The sequence below is a fragment of the Bos grunniens genome, chromosome X (genome assembly GCF_055505025.1).
Source record: "Bos grunniens cultivar Pamir isolate PY7600 chromosome X, Bosgru_T2T1.0, whole genome shotgun sequence".
NCBI lineage: Eukaryota > Metazoa > Chordata > Mammalia > Artiodactyla > Bovidae > Bos > Bos grunniens.
The window spans coordinates 43,647,113-43,667,426 of NC_141194.1; the positions used below are offsets into that span (position 1 = coordinate 43,647,113).

Consider the following 20,314-nt stretch of genomic DNA (forward strand, 5'->3'; position numbering starts at 1 on the left):
ATTTTAGTAAGAGTTTGGAATTTTTAAGTTTTGGAATATAGAATTTGGATAACATATAGTCGGTACTCAGCTGTTTGCCCTTTTTAGAAAAAAGAGAGTAGCTAGCTAGTTTCCTGTATGGGGGCCGGAGGTTGTATTGAGTCTGGATAAGCATCTCTGTTTTGTAGTGCGTGCAAAAGGAATCACTGATGTTTATAGCCCCAAATGTAAGTGACTGGGTGTCATTTTAGCAGGTGGGTTTTTTGTTAATACTAAAATTATAGGTTATAGATTTATATTGTGCATTTACTTTGAATTCTAACTACCTTCCTGGCAACACTGAACATAAAATTAAATCCAGTCAGAAAGAACCAGAGAAAGAGTACAGAGATACAAGCTAGAGAGAATAAGATAGCATAATTCAAGCATTTTCTTATTCCTGAAAAATAGGTTTTTCTTTTAGTTTTACCTATGGAATTCTGCCGACAGATTTTTTTTTAATTGAAGTATAGTTGAATTACAATGTTAATTTTTCCTGTATAGCAAAGTGACTCAGTTGTACATATATATATACACATTCTTTTTAATATCTCCTATTATGGTTTATCCCAGGACTTCGAATATGGTTGAATATAGTTCCTGTGCTATACAGTAGGATCTTATTGTCCATCCATTCTGGATGTAATCGTTTGTATCTACTAACCCCACACGTCCAGTCCATCTACCCCTGCTGTTGGCGATCACAAGTCTGTTTTCTGTTTCTTTGAGTCTGTTTCTATATCATAGGTTCATTTGTGTCATGTTTTAGGTTCCACATTATAAATGATTTAATAGTCTTTGTCTTTCTGACTTGACTTCACTTAGTATGATAATCTCTAGTTGGATTCATACTGCTACAAATGAAATTATTTTTATGGTTAAGTAGTAACCCATTGTGTATAAGTACTGCATCTTCTTTAGCCACTCATCTGTCTACGAGCATTTAGGTTGTTTCCCTCTCTTGGCTATTGTGAGTAGTGCTCCTGTGAACATAGAAGTGCACGTTATCTTGTTGAATTAGTTTTGTCCAGATACATATGCTCAGGAGTGGGATTGCAGGATCATATGGTAATTCTACTTTTAGTTTCCTGAGGGTGTCCATACTGTTTTTCATTGTGGATGCAACAACTTGCATTCCCACCAGAAGTGTAGGATGGTTCCCATCTCTCCACCCCCTCTCCAGCATTTGTTATTTATAGACTTTTAATGATGGCCATTCTGACTGGCCCACTCCAGTACTCTTGCCTAGAAAATCCCATGGGCGGAGGAGGCTGGTGGGCTGCAGTCCATGGGGTCTCGAAGAGTTGGACACGACTGAGCAACTTCACTTTGACTTTTCATTTTCATGCATTGGAGAAGGACATGGCAACCCACTCCAGTATGCTTGCTTGGAGAATCCCAGGAACGGGGGAGCCTGGTGGGCTGCTGTCTATGGGGTCGCACAGGGTCGGCCATGACTGAAGCAACTTAGCAGCAGCAGCATTCTGACTGGTGTGAGGTGATACCTAATTGTAGTTTTGATTTCATGGCCGACTCTGTGCGACCCCATAGACGGATGTTGAGCATCTTTTCATATGTCCATTGGCCATCTATATGTTGCTGACAGATTTTTTACTTCAGAACAAGTTTGATTGAAAAGAAACCACAGGATCTGTCCAAGTTGATTGGATTCTGTGCCATCTGTTGACTCTTAAGCTATTTTGGTGTTCTAAAGATATATTGTAAATATATTGTACTGCAGGATAGAGTGTTAATAACTTAAAACATCGTGGATACTATATTTTATAATAATAACATATGTATTAGACATAAATGCCTTTCTTAAAAGTCTCTTTTTTTCCCTTTTCAGAATGCTGCCTTTTTATATGGTCTTGGTTTGGTCTACTTCCATTACAATGCATTTCAGTGGTAAGTTGATGTAAAACTAGTAACTCCAGTTGTTTCTAGTATATAGCTTTTGTTTGCATTTTTCTGTTTGTGTGTGTATGTATGTGTAATAAATACAAAATATTTTAATATCAATAAGCCTACACTTTTCAATAATCTCTTGGAATTATTACTTTGTTCCTTTAGAGATATTGACCCCACCTTAGATAATTAAAAATGTGTATGTTCCTAAAAGAATCTGGTATAAAGAAGACTTAGATTAGAAAGCTTTTGGAATTTCTGTTACTTATTATACCTGGTGGTCCCTAGCTTATTTGAACGGGGGAATGATTGTGCTCTCTGTTCTCAAGGTTTGTGGCTAAGTGATGCATGATGACCAGTATTTGCTTTTCAGACTTTTAGACATGCTGACTGCTCCTTCCCTTCCTCCTTCACCAAAACACACACGCACATGCACACACACTAGTACTTTCCAATTTCTTGTAGCTAGGGACTAGATTTTTAAACTCTCAGTTCTCTCTTCTGTAAAATAGTAATAATGGTACCACCTTCAGAGTCAGACATTAAATATGATAGAAATATGTAAGATTTTATAAACAGTAAAGTATATCGGATCCTGTTACTATGGCCTTTGCCCCCTTGTTGCTTTTCTGTTTACCAGACAAGACAGTAGCATTCTCTAGTGGAGAGAACATAATTGACAGATTGGTATTCTGTTCTCAGCACTTTTAGTTTGATCTGTTTGCTCGTGTGTGTGTTTTAGGTACATTGCAGTTAATTGTCTTTTCTACTCTAATAGAGTTTTGATGATCAAATTAGATAATGTACGTTTTGTAAACTGTAAAGCCCTATGTAGATTTTTTTTTTTTTTTTTTTGGAAATGTATTCAACTTTGTCAGAGTCCTTTCTAGTCTCCATAATTTTAAGCTTGAGTGAGTGCTTAGAAAGTCCAGAGGAACGTTTTTACCAAAGGTTATAACCCTGTCATATACCTGATGGGCACCGTGGATATTTATTACAGAGCTTTTCAATGTGCATTGGTAATGATGTGATATGATTGCTCTAAAGAGGAAACTTCAGGTATGAATGACTTTTCCCAGATGCCTTTTCTTTCCTCTTTGGTTTTGGTCCTGTTGGTTTTTGATCATCAATGGAAACACTGCATTGTTAGAGAACATCTGTGTGGATAGAGTATTATGCAAATCGTTCATTTTCATGGTAAACTTTACAAAGCTATAATTGGTCTTTATTAAGAAGTTTTGTAATATTTTTCTTTTAAATTATACATTGTTGTAGAACAATCTAAAATTTAAGCCTCCTAACTCTGTATGCAGTGTATCATGTATCATCAAGAGTAGATTAGGAGTGTTTTAAAATCTCTTAGGTTCTTAAAGATCCTATTTATAGAAAACTTTTAGAACCAGAAATGGCCTTAGAGATTAATTAGTTTTCTCCCTTAATTTTATAGATGAAGAAAACAAGAGATGTGTATGTGTGTGTGTAACTCAGTATTATGTAATTGGTTGCGGAAGCAAGCTCAGATTTCCCACTCTAATTATTTTGTCTATTGTAGTCTGTCCGCAAGTTTGAAGATTGATAGGCCATTATTTTTAATCAGTATTTATTATTGTTCTTCTGGGCGCATTTGTACAATCTTTATGGCCAGCCAGAAATAATTTAGGTGAAACTCAAGACAAGGAATGCTACACTTTTAGAAATGGACAGGTATACCTCAGAGGAGTTAGTTTTTACCTACCTGTGATAACTTGTGAACTCTCTGTAGATCACAGATAAAAGCATAAAATCAATAATGAGGTGAAACCATCATCAGTTCAAAACTGGATTGCATTAAAAAGTGTGTGACCATGTCAAGTTAGGGGGCTTGTAGTGTGGAAAACTGTATCTTTTGATTCTTTATCTACATATGATTTCTGGTTCCTTCAGTTGCCTTAATGAAACTATATAAGAATGATACGATCTCTGAATTACTAAGTGCCTTCTGTTTTGTTGATCCTGTCCTGGTTACCATTTTCTCATGTCTTAAGTTTCAGCTCTAGCTGCTCCCTAAAGTGATATATCTCACACCTCTCTCTTTTGTAAAATATTTATTCATTTTATCTGCTTGAGTCCTAGTTGTAGCACACAGGCTCTCTACTTGTGGCACATGTGCTCAGTAGTTGTGGTGTGAGGGCTTAGCTGCTCCAGGGGATGTGTGGTGAATTCTTAACCACGAGACCACCAAGGAAGTCATTCACACTCTCTCTTAATCCTTCATGGATGCATATTTTCTGTTTTCCTGATCAAATGTTCTTTCACAAACTGCCCCCAATTTTGCTTTCAATTACTTCGTTATTACTTGAACAGCCACAAAATTAGAAAGCTTGGAGTAGGTGCTTGGTGAGAGTTTTAGAGTATAGCCTTAATGAATAGGAACTTCCTAGGTTAAGACTAAATTTGTGTGGGGATTTTTTTGTTTGTTGTATTTATAGGTAGCTATTAATTTCTGGGAGCAGCCCCCCCCCCCCCACACACACACACTTAAGTGCTTTGGGATTTGTTGAAAAAATATTTGCAGAGAAAGGTATGGCATGCCTTTTTTTGTATTGTTAGCTCAGAATGGTCTAGCTCTGGAACATTTATAATGTAAGTAGAATTTAATATTTGGAAATGGTGTCTGTTGGTATTTAATTAGATTAAGTATTTGAGAAGAAAGCATGCAACCAACATGTGTGTTGGAGTTGGTGATAGTGACCTAATAAATTATTAAGAGCAATTTTATCAACTATGGGTTTTATCTTGTTAATCTGTCTTGTTTCTTGCCCTATTATGTTGCATCCTCTCCCCGCCCGCCCCCCCCCCCCCCCCACACACACACCTTTTATTTTTGAATTGATGTTAGCCTCTTGAGTCAATTCAGTAACTTGGTCAGTTTTTCTACTTTGAGTTTGAGGAACCCAGTGTCAGAAACAGCAACTGTTAAATTCTTAGTAGATTTATCATGATGATTTAATTTTACTATTATCATACACAGTAACTTGTGACCAGACTTAAAAATTATATATCCAGAAGAAGAAAGGAAGACATAGAAGGCCAAAGTAAAATACATGCAGCAGAGCGCTAGAACCAGCATCTATAAAGCCATTCCTTTCCATGTTTATGCCCATGCCTTCACTTCATGAGGGTGGCAAATAGCTAAGGGTATCTTGAACTGAGCTTTTCCTTGCCTTTATAATAAGAAACTTATATCTTTGAGCGAAAAAAATTGAACCATGTACAGTAGTAAATTATTATAACTTGTAGCCATATTTCTGAATATACCCCCTTGAAAATCCTACCATTCCTCTTTCTTTAGCTTGTAACCTTTTGTATCCCCACTGATCAATATCAGAATGATCTTATGGTAGCAAATCTAACAGCTACATAATTCTTTGCCAGAGGCAGAGGATTTTGGAAATTACCTTCCCAAATCTGATTGATAAGGCCTGGTAAGGAAATGTAGTGATTATTATGTTGACATCAGCAAAGAGTAGGGTAATGAGATGGAGGTGAGTTCAAAAAGATAGATGTTAACACGTTACAAGTGAATTTTCTCCAGGATTCATTTCCAATTAGAAGTGTACCAATTATTTGTACCAGTTACCAAGTGTTCTTAAGGGTATAGTAATCTTTGCTTGCCTTGTAAAGTCACTGCTTTGAGTGCAAACATAAACATAAACCTAATGTATTAGAGATAACCACCATTGACCTTGAGGCTTGTTTAACATGGAGTCAGGCAAAAACTTAATATTTAATATATGTTTTCTGAGCTATCATTATGCAAACTAATTATCTTAGACCAGAGTTTAAGTATATTTCTATTAAAATAAAGCAGTTGATGTTAACATATGTTGAATTTATTCTGTTTGCTTCTGTTTTGGAAAAAACTAGCAGATAAATAGGTAGTTTTGGTAAAATTATGCTTACCAGTGACACATAGATTGCCAGAGAGAATTTGGAAGGGTTTGGACTGATTAAGCCTCAGGGAAATTATGAATATAAATATAAACTTCACAATGGAGAGGAGAAAAAAATCCCACTGTCTGTAGTGATGAAATGAAGTTGACTGAAGAGGGCAAAAGACCCAAGAGGTAATACATTAGCAAATGTCAATGTGAATAAACCAGTGTATGATACGTCTAACTTAGCCTCACATTTAAGATTCTCTCTGTTTCAACCTCAAATGATCTTTCTAACCTCATTGTTCCCCTAAATAGATTCTTTGTGTGAGTCACTACTGTATTAACATTTCACTGAAAATGTCTTGAGCATTTTTCACCCATGTAACTTGTTTTATGCCATTTACTTTGTTTGGTCTCCTTCTCTTTCCATCTCTACCTTTAAATATCTTACCTGTCTCTGAGTTCTTCATTAAATCTTACTAATTGTCTCATTTAGATGGAACGTCTAAATTTCCTAAGTGTGTGTGTATCGAAGTATTTATTTGTTTTGTGTATGTGTTATTACTGATTTAGAGCTAAACTTGTGAAATTACTTCCCTTATCCTGTCAGATATGCCTGAGGGAAATCTCTGGACTCACCTTTATTAGCTCCAGAGAACTTAAAGTTTTATTTTGTCTCTTTAAATGTGCTCAAACTGTGCCAGGGTGTTTACTTAATATCATCATTTTTCTATAGTTTGGTAAAATTCTAAAGGAGGCTTTTTAAAAAATGACTTTCTAGAAACCTTATTAAAAATGAACATTGCTTTAAAATACAGTCAGCGTGTGTGTTTTTTGTAGGTAGTACTATTAAGGTTTTAGTTTTTTATAATTTTCTTTTAAAAATTGTTAGCAGTGTCTAACAAATGTAAAATTTTAAACTGAAAATCTATAGGTAGGTATAATTATGGTGATTAAAAAACCATTTTTAGATTTTAAGGAAAAAATGCATGAATAGTTATGCATACAATATGCACTTTTATTTCGGTAGAGATTATGCTTTAATATTTGAAAATTGTAAGCCTTTCTAAGCATTATATTAACAGTATTTTATGGTTTTAAGTAGCCATTTCTCATGTTCTGAAATTGTCTGTTGATCAGAATACTGATGTCAGCAGAATTTGTATGTGTTGGTGGTGTAGTCTAACTTGCACTGTAGAGACCATGCTCTGGTTGCATGTGGTTTGGTGAGATATGAGTGTATTAAAATGATGACCAAAATTAGTCTGAGTTGTACCTGTTTTCTCCACACAGCGCTTTCCCCATTCTAATACACAAACACATTCTTTTTTCTGTTTCTTCTCTCACCCCCAAGGGGTGGAAGCAACATATAGGAGAGGAAGATGGGAAAAGTTCAGAAAAGGAAATGAAAATGAACTTAATCTATTTTGTTAGCTCAGGGGAACTCTGATCAGTAAAGAGACTATGGAGCGTCCCTTCCCACCCCCTCAACAAGAAATCCAGTTTGCTAGCTATGAAAGTGATGACACCAGTAAACAGATACTAGACATTTTCCTGTAATGTCTAGAGTATTTGAAAATAAAAGAGGAATGTAGACCTCAAGGAATAGACCACTTGGAAAAACTGGAGATAGCACACTGGTAAGTAGAGAATAAAATGATTTGATTATAGAGTGGCCCTAACTGCTGGTTAATACTAAGCAAAAAAAAAATGGTATTGAGTTTGGGTGGTGAGTCTTAAAGGTAATATTGCATTTAGAGTGAAGCAGAAGAATGAAAATATTTCAGGTCAGGAGACTATCCTCAGGAGAAGCAGTGAAAGCAAGAGGGCCAATATTTACATGAAGGAGTTCCTGAGATGCGCCAGCTCACAGTTGAAGAGGAGCAGTGTTAGGGCATGACTGGGAATGGGGTGTTCACAGACCTTAAATGCGACATGGAGCATTTGACTTGAGTGTCATGGTTATTAGTAGGCCATCATAGGAGCTACATATTTGAGGAAGCATTGGCAAGCCAGAGCAGAGCAAGGGGAGTCTTTAAGGAGTCTGTTTCAGTTATCTACTAATGAGATACTGAAGATTGAGTCTGGAAGTATTGAAGTCGAGGGAAACTTGGAAACAACCTGGAGAACTTGACGAATAGATGTATAGTTCAACCTTGTCATAGGCACTTGTAATAGTCCTTAAAGAGCAGTAAGGTGTAGCCCCGACTAGTGTATTGGAACATGTGTTTTTGCTGATAGGTTAATTAAAAAAAAAAAATTCCCAGTATGTTAACCTATATAGAGAACTTGTTTTCTTTGTAGTTGTGTAACATTTCAAATTAATAACTAAAGGCATGTATAAAATAAAACACATTTACCAAAGGTTGGGCAAAGGATGGAAATAGAAACTGAGATGGAGTAGGAAATATTTTTCCTGAAGGGTTGCTGTTGATGCTTTGTGTTTTCATTCTTCCCTTTCACATACATCCTTTCTTGGACTGTTTTTCTTCCTATCTTCTTTTTCTCCTTTGATCTTTCAATCCTTTGCTGCCTTCCACTTCCATCCTCCTCCTTTCCTGTATATGTCTCAGGCCTGCCTCGGTTTTTTGGGGGGTGGGTGGGGTGTTTTTGGTTTTGTTTTTTTGAATTTTTACTGGACTATATAGTTTATAAGCTTGTGTCAATTTCAGCTGTACAGTGTGTGTGTGTGTGTGTGTGTGTGTGTGTGTGTGTACATATATCCATTCTTTACTGTCTGGATTTTTATTAGGACTTTATGAAGTATTTATTATTATTATAAATGCTTAAAATTGCACACATTTAACTATACATCTTTACATGTTATTTATAAAAATAAACAGAACTGTCACTTGGGTTGAGAAATAAAAAATTACTATCGCCCTGAAGTGTAAGTGAAAGTAGCTCAGTAGTGTCTGACTCTTTGTGACCTCCATGGAATTCTCCAGGCTCTGGCCTGGAGTGGGTAGCCTTTCCCTTCTCCAGTGGATCTTCCCAACCCAGGATCAAACCCAGGTCTCTCCTGCATTGCAGGTGAATTCTTTACCAGCTGAGCCACAAGGGAAGCCCAAGAATACTGGAGTGGGTAGTCTATCCCTTCTCCAGCGGATCTTCCTGACCCAGAAGCTTCTACTATTGCCCTAGAAGCTTCCAGAAGCCCCTGAATTCCTGTTCCCAGTCACATCTTACCTTTTAATTGGTATCATTTACTGCCACAGTTATTCTCCTCCTAACCTTTTTATGCCTCTCCCCCAACATGTGAGTTGTGTTCCCCCAACATACACACACCCTCTCACAGGCACACACACACACACACATGCACTTGCTTGAGCACACAATCTATTCTATTAGAAAAAGGTGCCTCTAGACATGACCAAGAGAATACAGAGGCTGAAACTGCACCTCTTCTTATGAGAAAGGTTTGAGAAAAGTACAGAGACCTTCTTAGCAGTATGCAGATGAGTATCTTGAAGTCTGATTGAGAGGAGCAGGAAGCCACCTTTGAATAAGAAAGGTAATTTTCTTCGAATTTTTACATGAATTCTTTCATACCATGTCTTTGACTCCCCTCTTCTGTCTATACACACTAAATAGCAAAATACATAAATAACCCAACCCATTTGAAATGCCATGTAACACAGAGATGCTGAACTCCTTTTCAGGAAGAAATTATTTAGCCAGATGTAAAGGTATCTGATACCAGACCTATTGCCCCCACTTCTCACAATAAATATTACTGTTCAGGACCCTTAATATTGTAATAAATACATAGTTTTTCTGGAGGTGGAATAGATAGTATACAAGTCAAAATAAAGTTGCTTAAAGACATAGGGCATATTGTTTTGCTCTATTTTATGGTAGTATATTTTGAAGTTTTATGTAAAAGTTTGACTTTTATTTTGGAATTATCTAAGATTCCAGGTAGCCTCCTTTAAGATTAAATAAAAGCAATGAATAGTTGATTAAAAGCTTTGCAAAGCATTTATTAGCCTGTACTTGAAATAAGCTTTAAATCATGTAGAGAGATATAAAATGATGCCTAAAATACTGTATATCTGATACTATATATCTGATACTAAAATTCAAATTAGACATTTTTCTTTGTCAAAATTTTAATTTCATTTTTAAGTACATAGTAACATTCATGTGATCAAATTAAATGGTATAAAAATGTATTCAGTGAAAAGTGTTCCTTCTTCATCCTTGTATTAAGTTCTACTGGTCATTAAGACTTTTTGTGATAAAATGTGAATTTGGGGTAAAAATACATCAAGTGACAGAATAGAGAGCCCAGAAACAGATCAAGATGTTTGATGAGGACATTTGATTTAGAACAATGTGGCTCTGTAGAGCTGTGGTAAGGATGGTCTTTTCTATGTATGATGTAGGGGCTATCGAATATTTGTATAGAAAAAGATGAAAACGTTATATAAAAAATAAAGTATAGATGGATTGCAAACCTAAATATGAAAGAAATAAAAAGTTTTAAAAAAGAAGACTTCATTTTATGGAGTAGACTAGAAACAGGATTAATCTCCCTTAAAAACAAAACTATCCACCTGCTCTATTCTCTCTCTCTCAGGAAATTCCAGAAACAGTGAAATCAGTTATTAACATTGAGAATTTTATTAAGCCATAAAATGTTATTTGAATAATTAAGAATTAATTCAACTTATCTTCCTTTTTTTCTCTTTTTATATTATACACTTAACATAAAAAACCCAAGAACCCCTTCTCAGTCTTTTTTTTTTTTTAAGCTATCCATTGACATCAGTTTTATAAAACTGGCATTTCCTTTAAAACAGAATTGCATAAAACAGAAATTTACTGTGTTACCATGAAAAAATTCATGTAATTGTTAAAAAGTAAAGATATCTTTTGTCTATGTTCTTTCAGGGCAATTAAAGCATTTCAGGAGGTGCTTTATGTTGATCCCAGCTTTTGTCGAGCCAAGGAAATTCATTTACGGCTTGGGCTTATGTTCAAAGTGAACACAGACTATGAGTCTAGTTTAAAGGTAGGTTGTTGGGTTTTATCAAAGATACAGTGTTTCATTTTTTGTGCTTTTGAGGGGGGTTGTCAAATATTAGAACATTGAGAAATGTTGGAATTTGTATTGGTACTTCAAAAGAAAATTTGAAAATTTAGATGAAAGAACTTTTATCAGCCATGAATTGGAAGATGCATATGTTTGGGTTTCGGAGTACATTATGCTAAGACATAAGCAAGTAATTATATCAGTAAACTTCTTTTCTTTTTAAAGTTTGAATTGTGGTCCGTCATCAGGAAAGGGCGAAGGTTTCAACGTCGATTTGAACACCTGAATCACTCCACTGTTAGTGATGGGTCAGAACCAGCTGCTCAGTGATTCTGTATCTGTGACCCCATCTTTTGACCATTTACTTGTATGGGTCTCACTAGGTGTCACTAGACCAACAGAGCATGTCCCATATTTTAAATTATTTTAAAAAAGGGTGTTCTTCGGTAGTCATTTCAACTGCTAGTTTGTGAGTATAAACATTGTTGGGCAAAATAGCACATCATTGCTTAAATATTACATTTCTCAAGTTTTTCATTTGAGTTTCCTGTGCTATTTATGCCATGACTAGGTATTACTGGGCTTTTCATGAAAATAGTGCTTCCCTGCTTGACAAAAGTATTGATTTTTGAAAGGATTAGAAGTTCTAGGAAAAGCTTAATTTTTTGTGAGTTTATGGCTGTGATGGTTGCCATGTTCTAAATATCTCCATTGTATGCTATCTTCATGCTGAAGGGTCAGGAGGGAGATAAAAAAAGATAATGCTTTACAGTAGGTTGTAATTTGAATTCACTAATAAGGAACTACTGAAATTTTAAAAAAGTACTTAGGAATGCCTAATTGCTCTAGAGTTGTAAAGTAGACACTTGCACAAATACCGTTTCTGTCTTCCATGAGTTTATACAGAATAGTGCTGTTGGTATGAAAGAGAGGTATACACCCCAAAACACTAAAGTAAGTAGATTGTGAAAATATTCAGATCACACATTTGTCAAAGGTGAGTACAGTTTGAGGAATAGGCCCTAGGGCAAATGTAAGTAATGTGGAGAAGTTGATCAGTTTTCCTCAAGCTTAAAGCAGCCTGTCTCAAACTGTATTTTGGCATGTGAGTGGACTTGAAACACCTTGCATATTTTGACCTCCTGTTGGACAGTCGCAGTGTATACTAGCAGATCAGATTTTATGGTGGCTCCAGGTTGGTTTCCAGGTGTGATCAAAGTGAAATGATTTCTTTTTCATATTTCATAAAGAAAAGCATTATATGGTAATGGTATAGGTGCTTAGTGTAGTGCCGGCATATAGTAAGTACTCAGTAAATACCTGATTTATTGTGTTGTAGAGGACAAAGATCCTTACTTTTTGTTGATCATTTCAAGAACACTTTGCATCTCATTGGCCAAAATTAGACCACATGGCCATTTTCAGTGATTCCTTATCAAAGATTTGGTTATTCTGTTCTATTCTTTGGATCAGTTATGTCCTGTTTTGAGCAGAGCTCAATTTCCTAAGCATGCTTTTCCTATCAAATAGAAGAGTGAGGGGTGGGTAAAAAAGAGTGTTTTTATATGGGGGTAGTGCATACAATCTGTCCATTACAGATCCAGTCTTTTCTGCCTCATTTTCTTTCCCTCTCAGGGATAGAGATACAACATATACAGTATGTTTTAGATGGTAAAATATTTAAATAAAATGCAGTTTATTTTCATAATAGATTCCTGCTTTTCACCCACACATGAAATGCATTCCAGGGCCTCCTGTTTTATTTCTATCTCTGGTAATAACTTTTCTCCCAAAATGTACTTCTGAAACAGATTCATTCTGTTTTGGTACCATGTAAATAGCTCTCAGAGCAAGCAAATTTGGTTTTAAAATTTGACCCTGCCACTAAACTAAATGTGTGACTTGGGCAATGTGCCTAACTTTTCTGATCCTCTTTCTGTCTGTGTGTGTGTGCTTAGTTGCTCACTTGTGTCCCACTCTTGCAACCCCACAGATTATAGCCTGCCAGGTTCTCCTGTCCATGGGATTCTCCAGGCAAGAATACTGGAGTGGGTTGCCATTTCGTTCTCCAGGGGATCTTCCCGACCCAGGAATCGAACCCGGGTCTCCTGCATTGCAGGCAGATTCTTTACCGACTGAGGTACCAGGGAAGCCCCTTTCAGTCTGTAGAACTGGAATAACTACCTACTCCACAAGATTGTTACAAAGATTAAACAATATATATATCAAAGTCTCTGTTAAATAAGTTTTTTTAGCCCTTCTTTTTTAGTTCTCAGTTTTACCATATCTAAAACTCTGATTTGGGGCCAGTATTAGATATTATTTGTATGAAATCCATTTTCTTGTCCTAAATTTTAATACTTGTATTTTTGACATACTGCCCACCCTCAGAAATATGAAGTTAATGCCCAACTTACTTTTCAACTAGTGGTGTTATTTTTCCATTAAATTGGTCGGTAAAGATTTCACATGTTTAGTTGAGTGATGGAGGTACCTATTCTTCGTTTATTAACTAGTTTAGTATTATCTGAACCAGAGTCCATTTCAGGGTGACATTTCTACATGATACTGTATGGCTTTTCTGCTTCATATAATACACCCTCAGGTGGGAGTAGTTGCCTATTTACCTCCATATAATTAATTCAGAATTTTATTTCATTATTTTTTAATGATATTAATGATAATTGCTTACATTTGTTATGTATTTGAGGCAGTGTGCTATTGCTGCATCAGAAAAGCATGCCAGTTTAGACAAGTAGTTTTATATGATGCTTCTAATTTTTACACCTTGGCAGAGTATTAAAATTATTTCCTTCATATGGAGCTAATAAATGCAAAATAGGATGTAATATCACCCATATTCTTTGGTCAGTTAATGCATCTATTTTAATTTAATGAATTTCATATAAAAATTCTCCCTGATATTTAGATATTTAAGTTCCCCTGAAATAATGGCAGCATTCAATATTTTTTTTAAAGGTAGATAAAGAAGGTGGCTTTTTTTTATGGGAACTTGTGGATTGTTGACTGGGATACCAGTGTAAGTCCCCTTATAATTTGATATTTGAAGATGATAAGTGCAGATTGAAGGGAATAATATGAAGGGATTAAGAAGATGAGAATTGAAAGAGGAGATTCAAAGGAAATGGGTTGAACTCAAATGAGACTTGTGTGTTAGCTTGGCATTACAACAGGTGCTTCGTGTTTCTTGAATGGATAGCTTAATAAAATGAAAGAGGCAATAAAATGACAAAATGCCTCTCATGAGATTGGCTGGAAACATTGGGGAGAAAAGATGAGGCTGATTGTATTTGTCATCTTCTACACAAACTGACAGCGCAGTTTTCTCTAGATGCCCCCTGTTCGCCAGTTCGTTCTGCTGTCTCCCTTCTATTATCATACCTCACATGAAGCTTCTGAGTGAAATAGCATTTTACGTTTTTTTTAAAAAACACTCTTCTCCAGAAACTGCTTCATTTCCAGGTATCTGATTTGATATCATACTTCAGACTCAGGAATTTTGTGTTTTTTTTCTTATTCCAAGAAATTAAGGCAGAAAGAATGAGTAAAGGCATGATGATGTGTATTTCCTTTTAGAAACCACTTTTGGAATCTGTGAAATACCTCCTGTCTTTTACTATTCTACTCATATAAATCATTTCCTTCATTTAATTGAGATACTATGAATTATAAAAATATTTGCTCAGAATTTCAATACCAGCTATTAAATTAATTTTAATCAGGCCTTAAGTTTCTAAGATATATCTGTAGTATTTTTTGTTGAAGCTTTAACTGCATATTTTTATTCATTCAGTTGTCTAAAGATAATAAAAGTTGCTGTTATTTCTCTATACCCACTCCTGGCCTGCTTCCTTTATTTGTTAAATAACTCTTCTTATTGGCACTTTGAAAATTTTAGGCTTTTAAAATTTTAAAACTTTTTTTATTGAGATAGAATTGACATACAACTTTGAGTAAGTTTAATTTGTACAATGTGTGCTTCAGTAATATGTGAACCGTGAACTTCCTGATGTTCAGGCTGGTTTTAGAAAAGGCAGAGGAACCAGAGATCAAATTGCCAACATCCACTGGATCATCAAAAAAGCAAGAGAGTTCCAGGAAAACATCTATTTCTGCTTTATTGACTATGCCAAAGCCTTTGACTGTGTGGATCACAATAAACTGTGGAAAATTCTTCAAGAGATGGGAATACCAGACCACCTGATCTGCTTCTTGAGAAATTTGTATGCAGGTCAGGAAGCACCAGTTAGAACTGGACATGGAACAACAGACTGGTTCCAAATAGGAAAAGGAGTATATCAAGGCTGTATATTGTCACCCTGTTTATTTAACTTATATACAGAGTACATCATGAGAAACGCTGACTGGAAGAAACACAAACTGGAATCAAGGTTGCCGGGAGAAATATCAGTAACCTCAGATATGCAGATGACACCACCCTTATGGCAGAAAGTGAAGAGGAACTAAAAAGCTTCTTGATGAAGGTGAAAGTGGAGAGTGAAAAAGTTGGCTTAAAGCTGAACATTCAGAAAACGAAGATCATGGCATCCAGTCCCATCACTTCATGGGAAATAGATGGGGAAACAGTGTCAGACTTTATTTTTCTGGGCTCCAAAATCACTGCAGATGGTGACTGCAGCCATGAAATTAAAAGACGCTTACTCCTTGGAAGGAAAGTTATGACCAATGTAGATAGCATATTCAAAAGCAGAGACATTACTTTGCCAACAACGGTTCGTCTAGTCAAGGCTATGGTTTTTCCTGTGGTCATGTATGGATGTGAGAGTTGGATTGTGAAGAAGGCTGAGTGCCGAAGAATTGATGCTTTTGAACTGTGGTGTTGGAGAAGACTCTTGAGAGTCCCTTGGACTGCAAGGAGATCCAACTAGTCCATTCTGAAGGAGATCAGCCCTGGGATTTCTTTGGAAGGAATGATGCTAAAGCTGAAACTCCAGTACTTTGGCCACCTCATGCGAAGAGTTGACTCATTGGAAAAGACTCTGATGCTGGGAGGGATTGGGGGCAGGAGGAGAAGGGGACGACAGAGGATGAGATGGCTGGATGGCATCACTGACTCGATGGACGTGAGTCTGAGTGAACTCCAGGAGTTGGTGATGGACAGGGAGGCTTGGCGTGCTGCGATTCATGGGGTCGCAAAGAGTCGGACACGACTGAGCGACTGATCTGATCTGATATCATCACCATACCATATATCACCATCACCATATATCATCACCACCAATTTGACACATTATCATCATCACCATAGCATTTCCTAATAACATCTCTGTCATGCCAGATAATTATCTTTTTTTTGTATGTGAGAACAGTTAAGATCTAGTCTCTTAGCTTCAAAATTTATAGTACAGTATCGTTGATACAGTAATCTCTATACTGTAATCTAGTTATCTGCTAGTTTCACATTTGTACCTTTCAACCACCCCAGTTCCCACTTTGGTAGTGGAATTTGGTTTCTCCTGAGTATAATGTCACTGTCTGGGCAGAGAATGGTCACTGCCCTTTGTCTTCTGTCCATTTTTCCTCATTTATGGACAGAAATCTTTTCCTTGCTCTTTCATTTTTCTACTGTTCATCAACTGTACTTTTTAATCTTTTCTATGTATTATCTGGGGCTTTCCAGCTGGCGCTAGTGATAAAAAACCCGCATGCCAGTGCAGGAGACATAAGAGACAACAGGTTCTATCCCTGGGTCAGGAAGACCCCCTGGAGAAGGAAATGGCAACCCATTCCAGTATTCTTGCCTAGAGAATCCCATGGATAGAGGAGCCTGGTGGGCTACAGTCCATGGGGTTGCAGAGAGTCAGACACAACTGAAAGTGACTTAGCAGTTTAGCACTTTCTGTGTATTATCTGGTATGAGGTGATCTGCTCATTGGTTTATCTGTCCACTAATGCTTTCTCCACTTCAATCTGCCTGCCCAGTTTTATTTTTCCTTTTGGTATTTATTTCTGCCCTGAGTTCTATTACATACCTGTAAGTGCAAAGTAGTATAAATAGTAGAAGAACTTCAGTTCCTCAAATACATTTTTGAAAAGAACATGACTGCTCATAGATGTTCGGTAACCATCCTTTCTTGATACTGAGCAGTTGGGATTAGCCCAGGTTTCCTGTGTCAGGTTTCTCTCCTCAAATATATTTTAACTACAAGATGTCATTTCTAATCAAAAAACACTTTTTGGTGTTTATGGATGACTAATTAAATTTGTGGTTATAAATATTCAGTTTTCAAATGCAGCTTTATGAAACATTCAGTGTATTCAGTGTCACAATTTTTTAAGCTTATGTTTCTAAACAACATTTTACAATGCAAATTGTAACATTATCCTTTATAAAATATATATTATGTTAACTTTGTTATTTATGTGCGTGTTAGTCTTATTTTGATTTGAACACAGATTGTATACTAGATTTAAAGAACTTGAAAATTCAGTCAATACGTATTCTGATTGTTTCTGTACATAGATTTGACATACGCTAGAACCAGTGTTTTAAAGTTTCTAATCAGTTGCATACCTGTAAAAAATGAGAAATTTGAGAACTATGTTGGACACAGTTACAGGAAGAAAGGTGAGCAAGATCTGTAGAATAAATTGGTTCTCAGGATGGATGCATGGATGGATGAATGAAAGGTAACACATCCTAGAGATCTTAAGGAGTCTTAATAAAGAAGTTAACTTATTGACAAATAAGTGTGGGTAGAGAGTCCCCATTTATTGACTTGACTTACTTTTCTGTTAATAAAGCAGGGGATAAAGAAAACAACAGGTTTGGGGATTGGGAAATGAAAAGCCTCCAAATGGAAATGAGTCATTTGGGAGTATATTGAGTTGGAAGTACCTGAGGGATATCAGATGTTGGTATAGATGGAAGTCTGGAGCCAAAAAGAAGGGCTGGAAATTAGATTTTGAACATCTTCAGTATAGAATGTCTTTTGCCTTACTATTTTTGTGTGTGTGTGTGTGTGTGAAAGACAGTTTTGGAAGAGACCATATTGGTAAACTTAAAAGAAGGAGCCTCTTTTTTGAGTGAAGATTGCTAGGATTCATTAGCTATTAGTCATTGGTGCAGTAGAGTTCCTCCTTGAAACTGTTATAATCTTGAATTACAAAGAGAATGCAAGAACTGAGTTTGGGAACTTTGAGGGAATCTCAGTCAGATCAACTTGGCCAGGCATCATGGCTCACAAATGCTACCGAAACTTACCAGTTTTAGTTTGGTATCTTATTTTCAGAGACCAAATTCCTAAAGTAATTACCATCGCATTCTAAGGCATTTTCCCTAGTTTTAGAAATGAAATTTATTGGTTTTTTAATTCATACTTTCAGAATTCTGGCAATCTGTAAAAAAAAAGAAAAAATAATTCGCCTTTGACCTGCAAGAGTACCTGACAAACCTTCCATTCTCCCACTTAAATGGTTCATAAATCCTTGTTTCATAAACGCTGTGTAAACAGACGTTGTTTCCTCAGCTTGAAGGATCTCTTTTCTTCCCTCATCTATATCTTTTAGACTCTGCTATGGAATTGTCTTTTAAACTTTTATTAGAACATTAATTTCAGTGAGCCTTTTATTCAGTTGCGTAGTTGCTGACTCAGTGCTAAAGAATCTAACAATGCAGGAGATGCAGATTTGATCCCTGTGTTGGGAAGATCCCCTGGTGGAGGAAATGGCAACCCACCCCAATGTTCTTAACAGGTATAATCCCATGGACAGAGGAGCCTAGCAGCCTACAGTCCATGAGGTCCCAAAGAATTGGATGTAGCTGAGAACATACACACGCACAGTCATAACAGAGTGCTTGGTGTAGAGTAAAAATAGGTTGCAAACATTTTACTACTAAGAAGCAGCATTTGCTTTAATAGACAGCAGTATAGACTGAAGTAAGGCTTTTGGGGGTAAGCACACAATTTGCAAGTTTTAAATATTGGCATTTAACCCTGACTGTGCATTGGAATAAGTTGTAGGGGGTTTTATCTGGTTCATAGGGTATTGTTCTCAACCCATTGAATCAGAACATCTGAGATTGAATCTGGAATCCACACGTTGCTCCAAATTAATAATTTATACATACAACCATAACTTGTCAATAATGAAAAGTTATCTCACTGCTTACCTTCAGGTTTGGGAACATAGTTGAAGGGTTCTACAACTGAAAAGATGGTAAGATAATCACAGATTATTCAACTAGAAGTAAAACATTTTAAAAGGGAAATAAAGTCTTGAAATTGGTGTTTTATGTGTTAATTACATCAACTTTCATCTCTATCTGAAGGGGAAAATCTAGTTCCTTAGTCTATAGAAAGCAAAGTACTGAAAAGTTACTTTGAAATATTGAACAAGTCAAAAGCTTTTAAAGAAAAAGTTACTTTGGTGAGAACGATGTCAACAGAAATTGTAATGAATTGAACCTTGTATTAAATTGGACCAGAAAGGCTCTATTAAAAGGATCATTAGGAAAAAATGTTGTAGGTAAATCTTCTTGCTTTGAAATTAGTTTTCTGTAGAATGCTTTCTGCCTTGAGGTTTGCGATAGTCTTTGAACTGCAGAAGCCAGTAAGTTGGGTGGTAACTATTTCACACAGCAGCAGTCAGTTTCAGTACTGCAGTATTTCAGTATGAGGTATATTTCCTAGCTCTTCCTGTTGGTCAAGGATGGGTGCTAGGTATTTTACCATGTATCTTCAGGTTTGGGGCTGATTATCATAGTTGATAGTTATTTGCTGACTTATGTGTTAAAAATACATCTATTTTGCATCCAGTTTAGACATTAGAAATGAAGTCATACCATCCCCACCCTAGTCTCTCATCTCCCTTTAGTTTACTCAAAGGTGTATCAGTGATTTTTGTTATGTGGGGTGGTTTTATGTGGCTGTTCTTAGTTTGTTAAACTCAGTTATTCTGTAAGTTTTTTCATTCTCACGCCTGTTTTTGAATATGTACAGTCTTGCAGAGTTAATTTTTGTGTATCATTGTGGTTTGGAAATGTTTGACATTTCATGATGTTTTGGGATTGAATTGGTGCATCAGTGACTTCATTGCTGATTTTAAGATCGATTAATAATTATGTAGTCCAGAACTTCTGCCCGATTTCATTACAGGACCTTCAGTATTGATAGATGAAATGTCGATTGGGCGATTTGAATTATGCATCTCTCTGCTCTTTGTGAGATTTGAGTGAGATAGTGAAAATAAAATATTGCCATCTTAAATGGTGTTTTCTTGGCTGGGCAGTTTGCATCTTTTAACTCTGTCTTTGTTGTTGTTTTGTTGCTGGCTGACTTCTTTTGCAACCCCATGGACTATAGCCCGCCAGGCTCCTCTGTCTATGGGATTTTCCAGGCAAGAATATTGGAGTGGGTTGCCATTTCCTTCTTTCCCAATCCGGGGATCG

At 36.2% G+C, this 20,314-nt stretch overlaps 1 protein-coding gene across 9 annotated transcripts in view; it reads left to right on the forward strand.

Moving 5' to 3' along the window:
• The window catches only part of KDM6A (lysine demethylase 6A), a 179,975-nt gene that overhangs the window by 82,913 nt on the left and 76,748 nt on the right, over window positions 1-20,314 (forward strand). For all 9 annotated transcript variants that reach the window (XR_015158464.1, XR_015158465.1, XM_086386701.1 and 6 more), the window contains exons 5-6: window positions 1,868-1,926; window positions 10,740-10,860. Coding sequence is in view for 7 of the 9 variants with exons in the window: in XM_086386701.1 (XP_086242827.1) it covers window positions 1,868-1,926; window positions 10,740-10,860 (180 nt within the window). In the remaining 2 variants the exon portion in view is untranslated. The remainder of the gene's footprint in view (window positions 1-1,867; window positions 1,927-10,739; window positions 10,861-20,314) is intronic.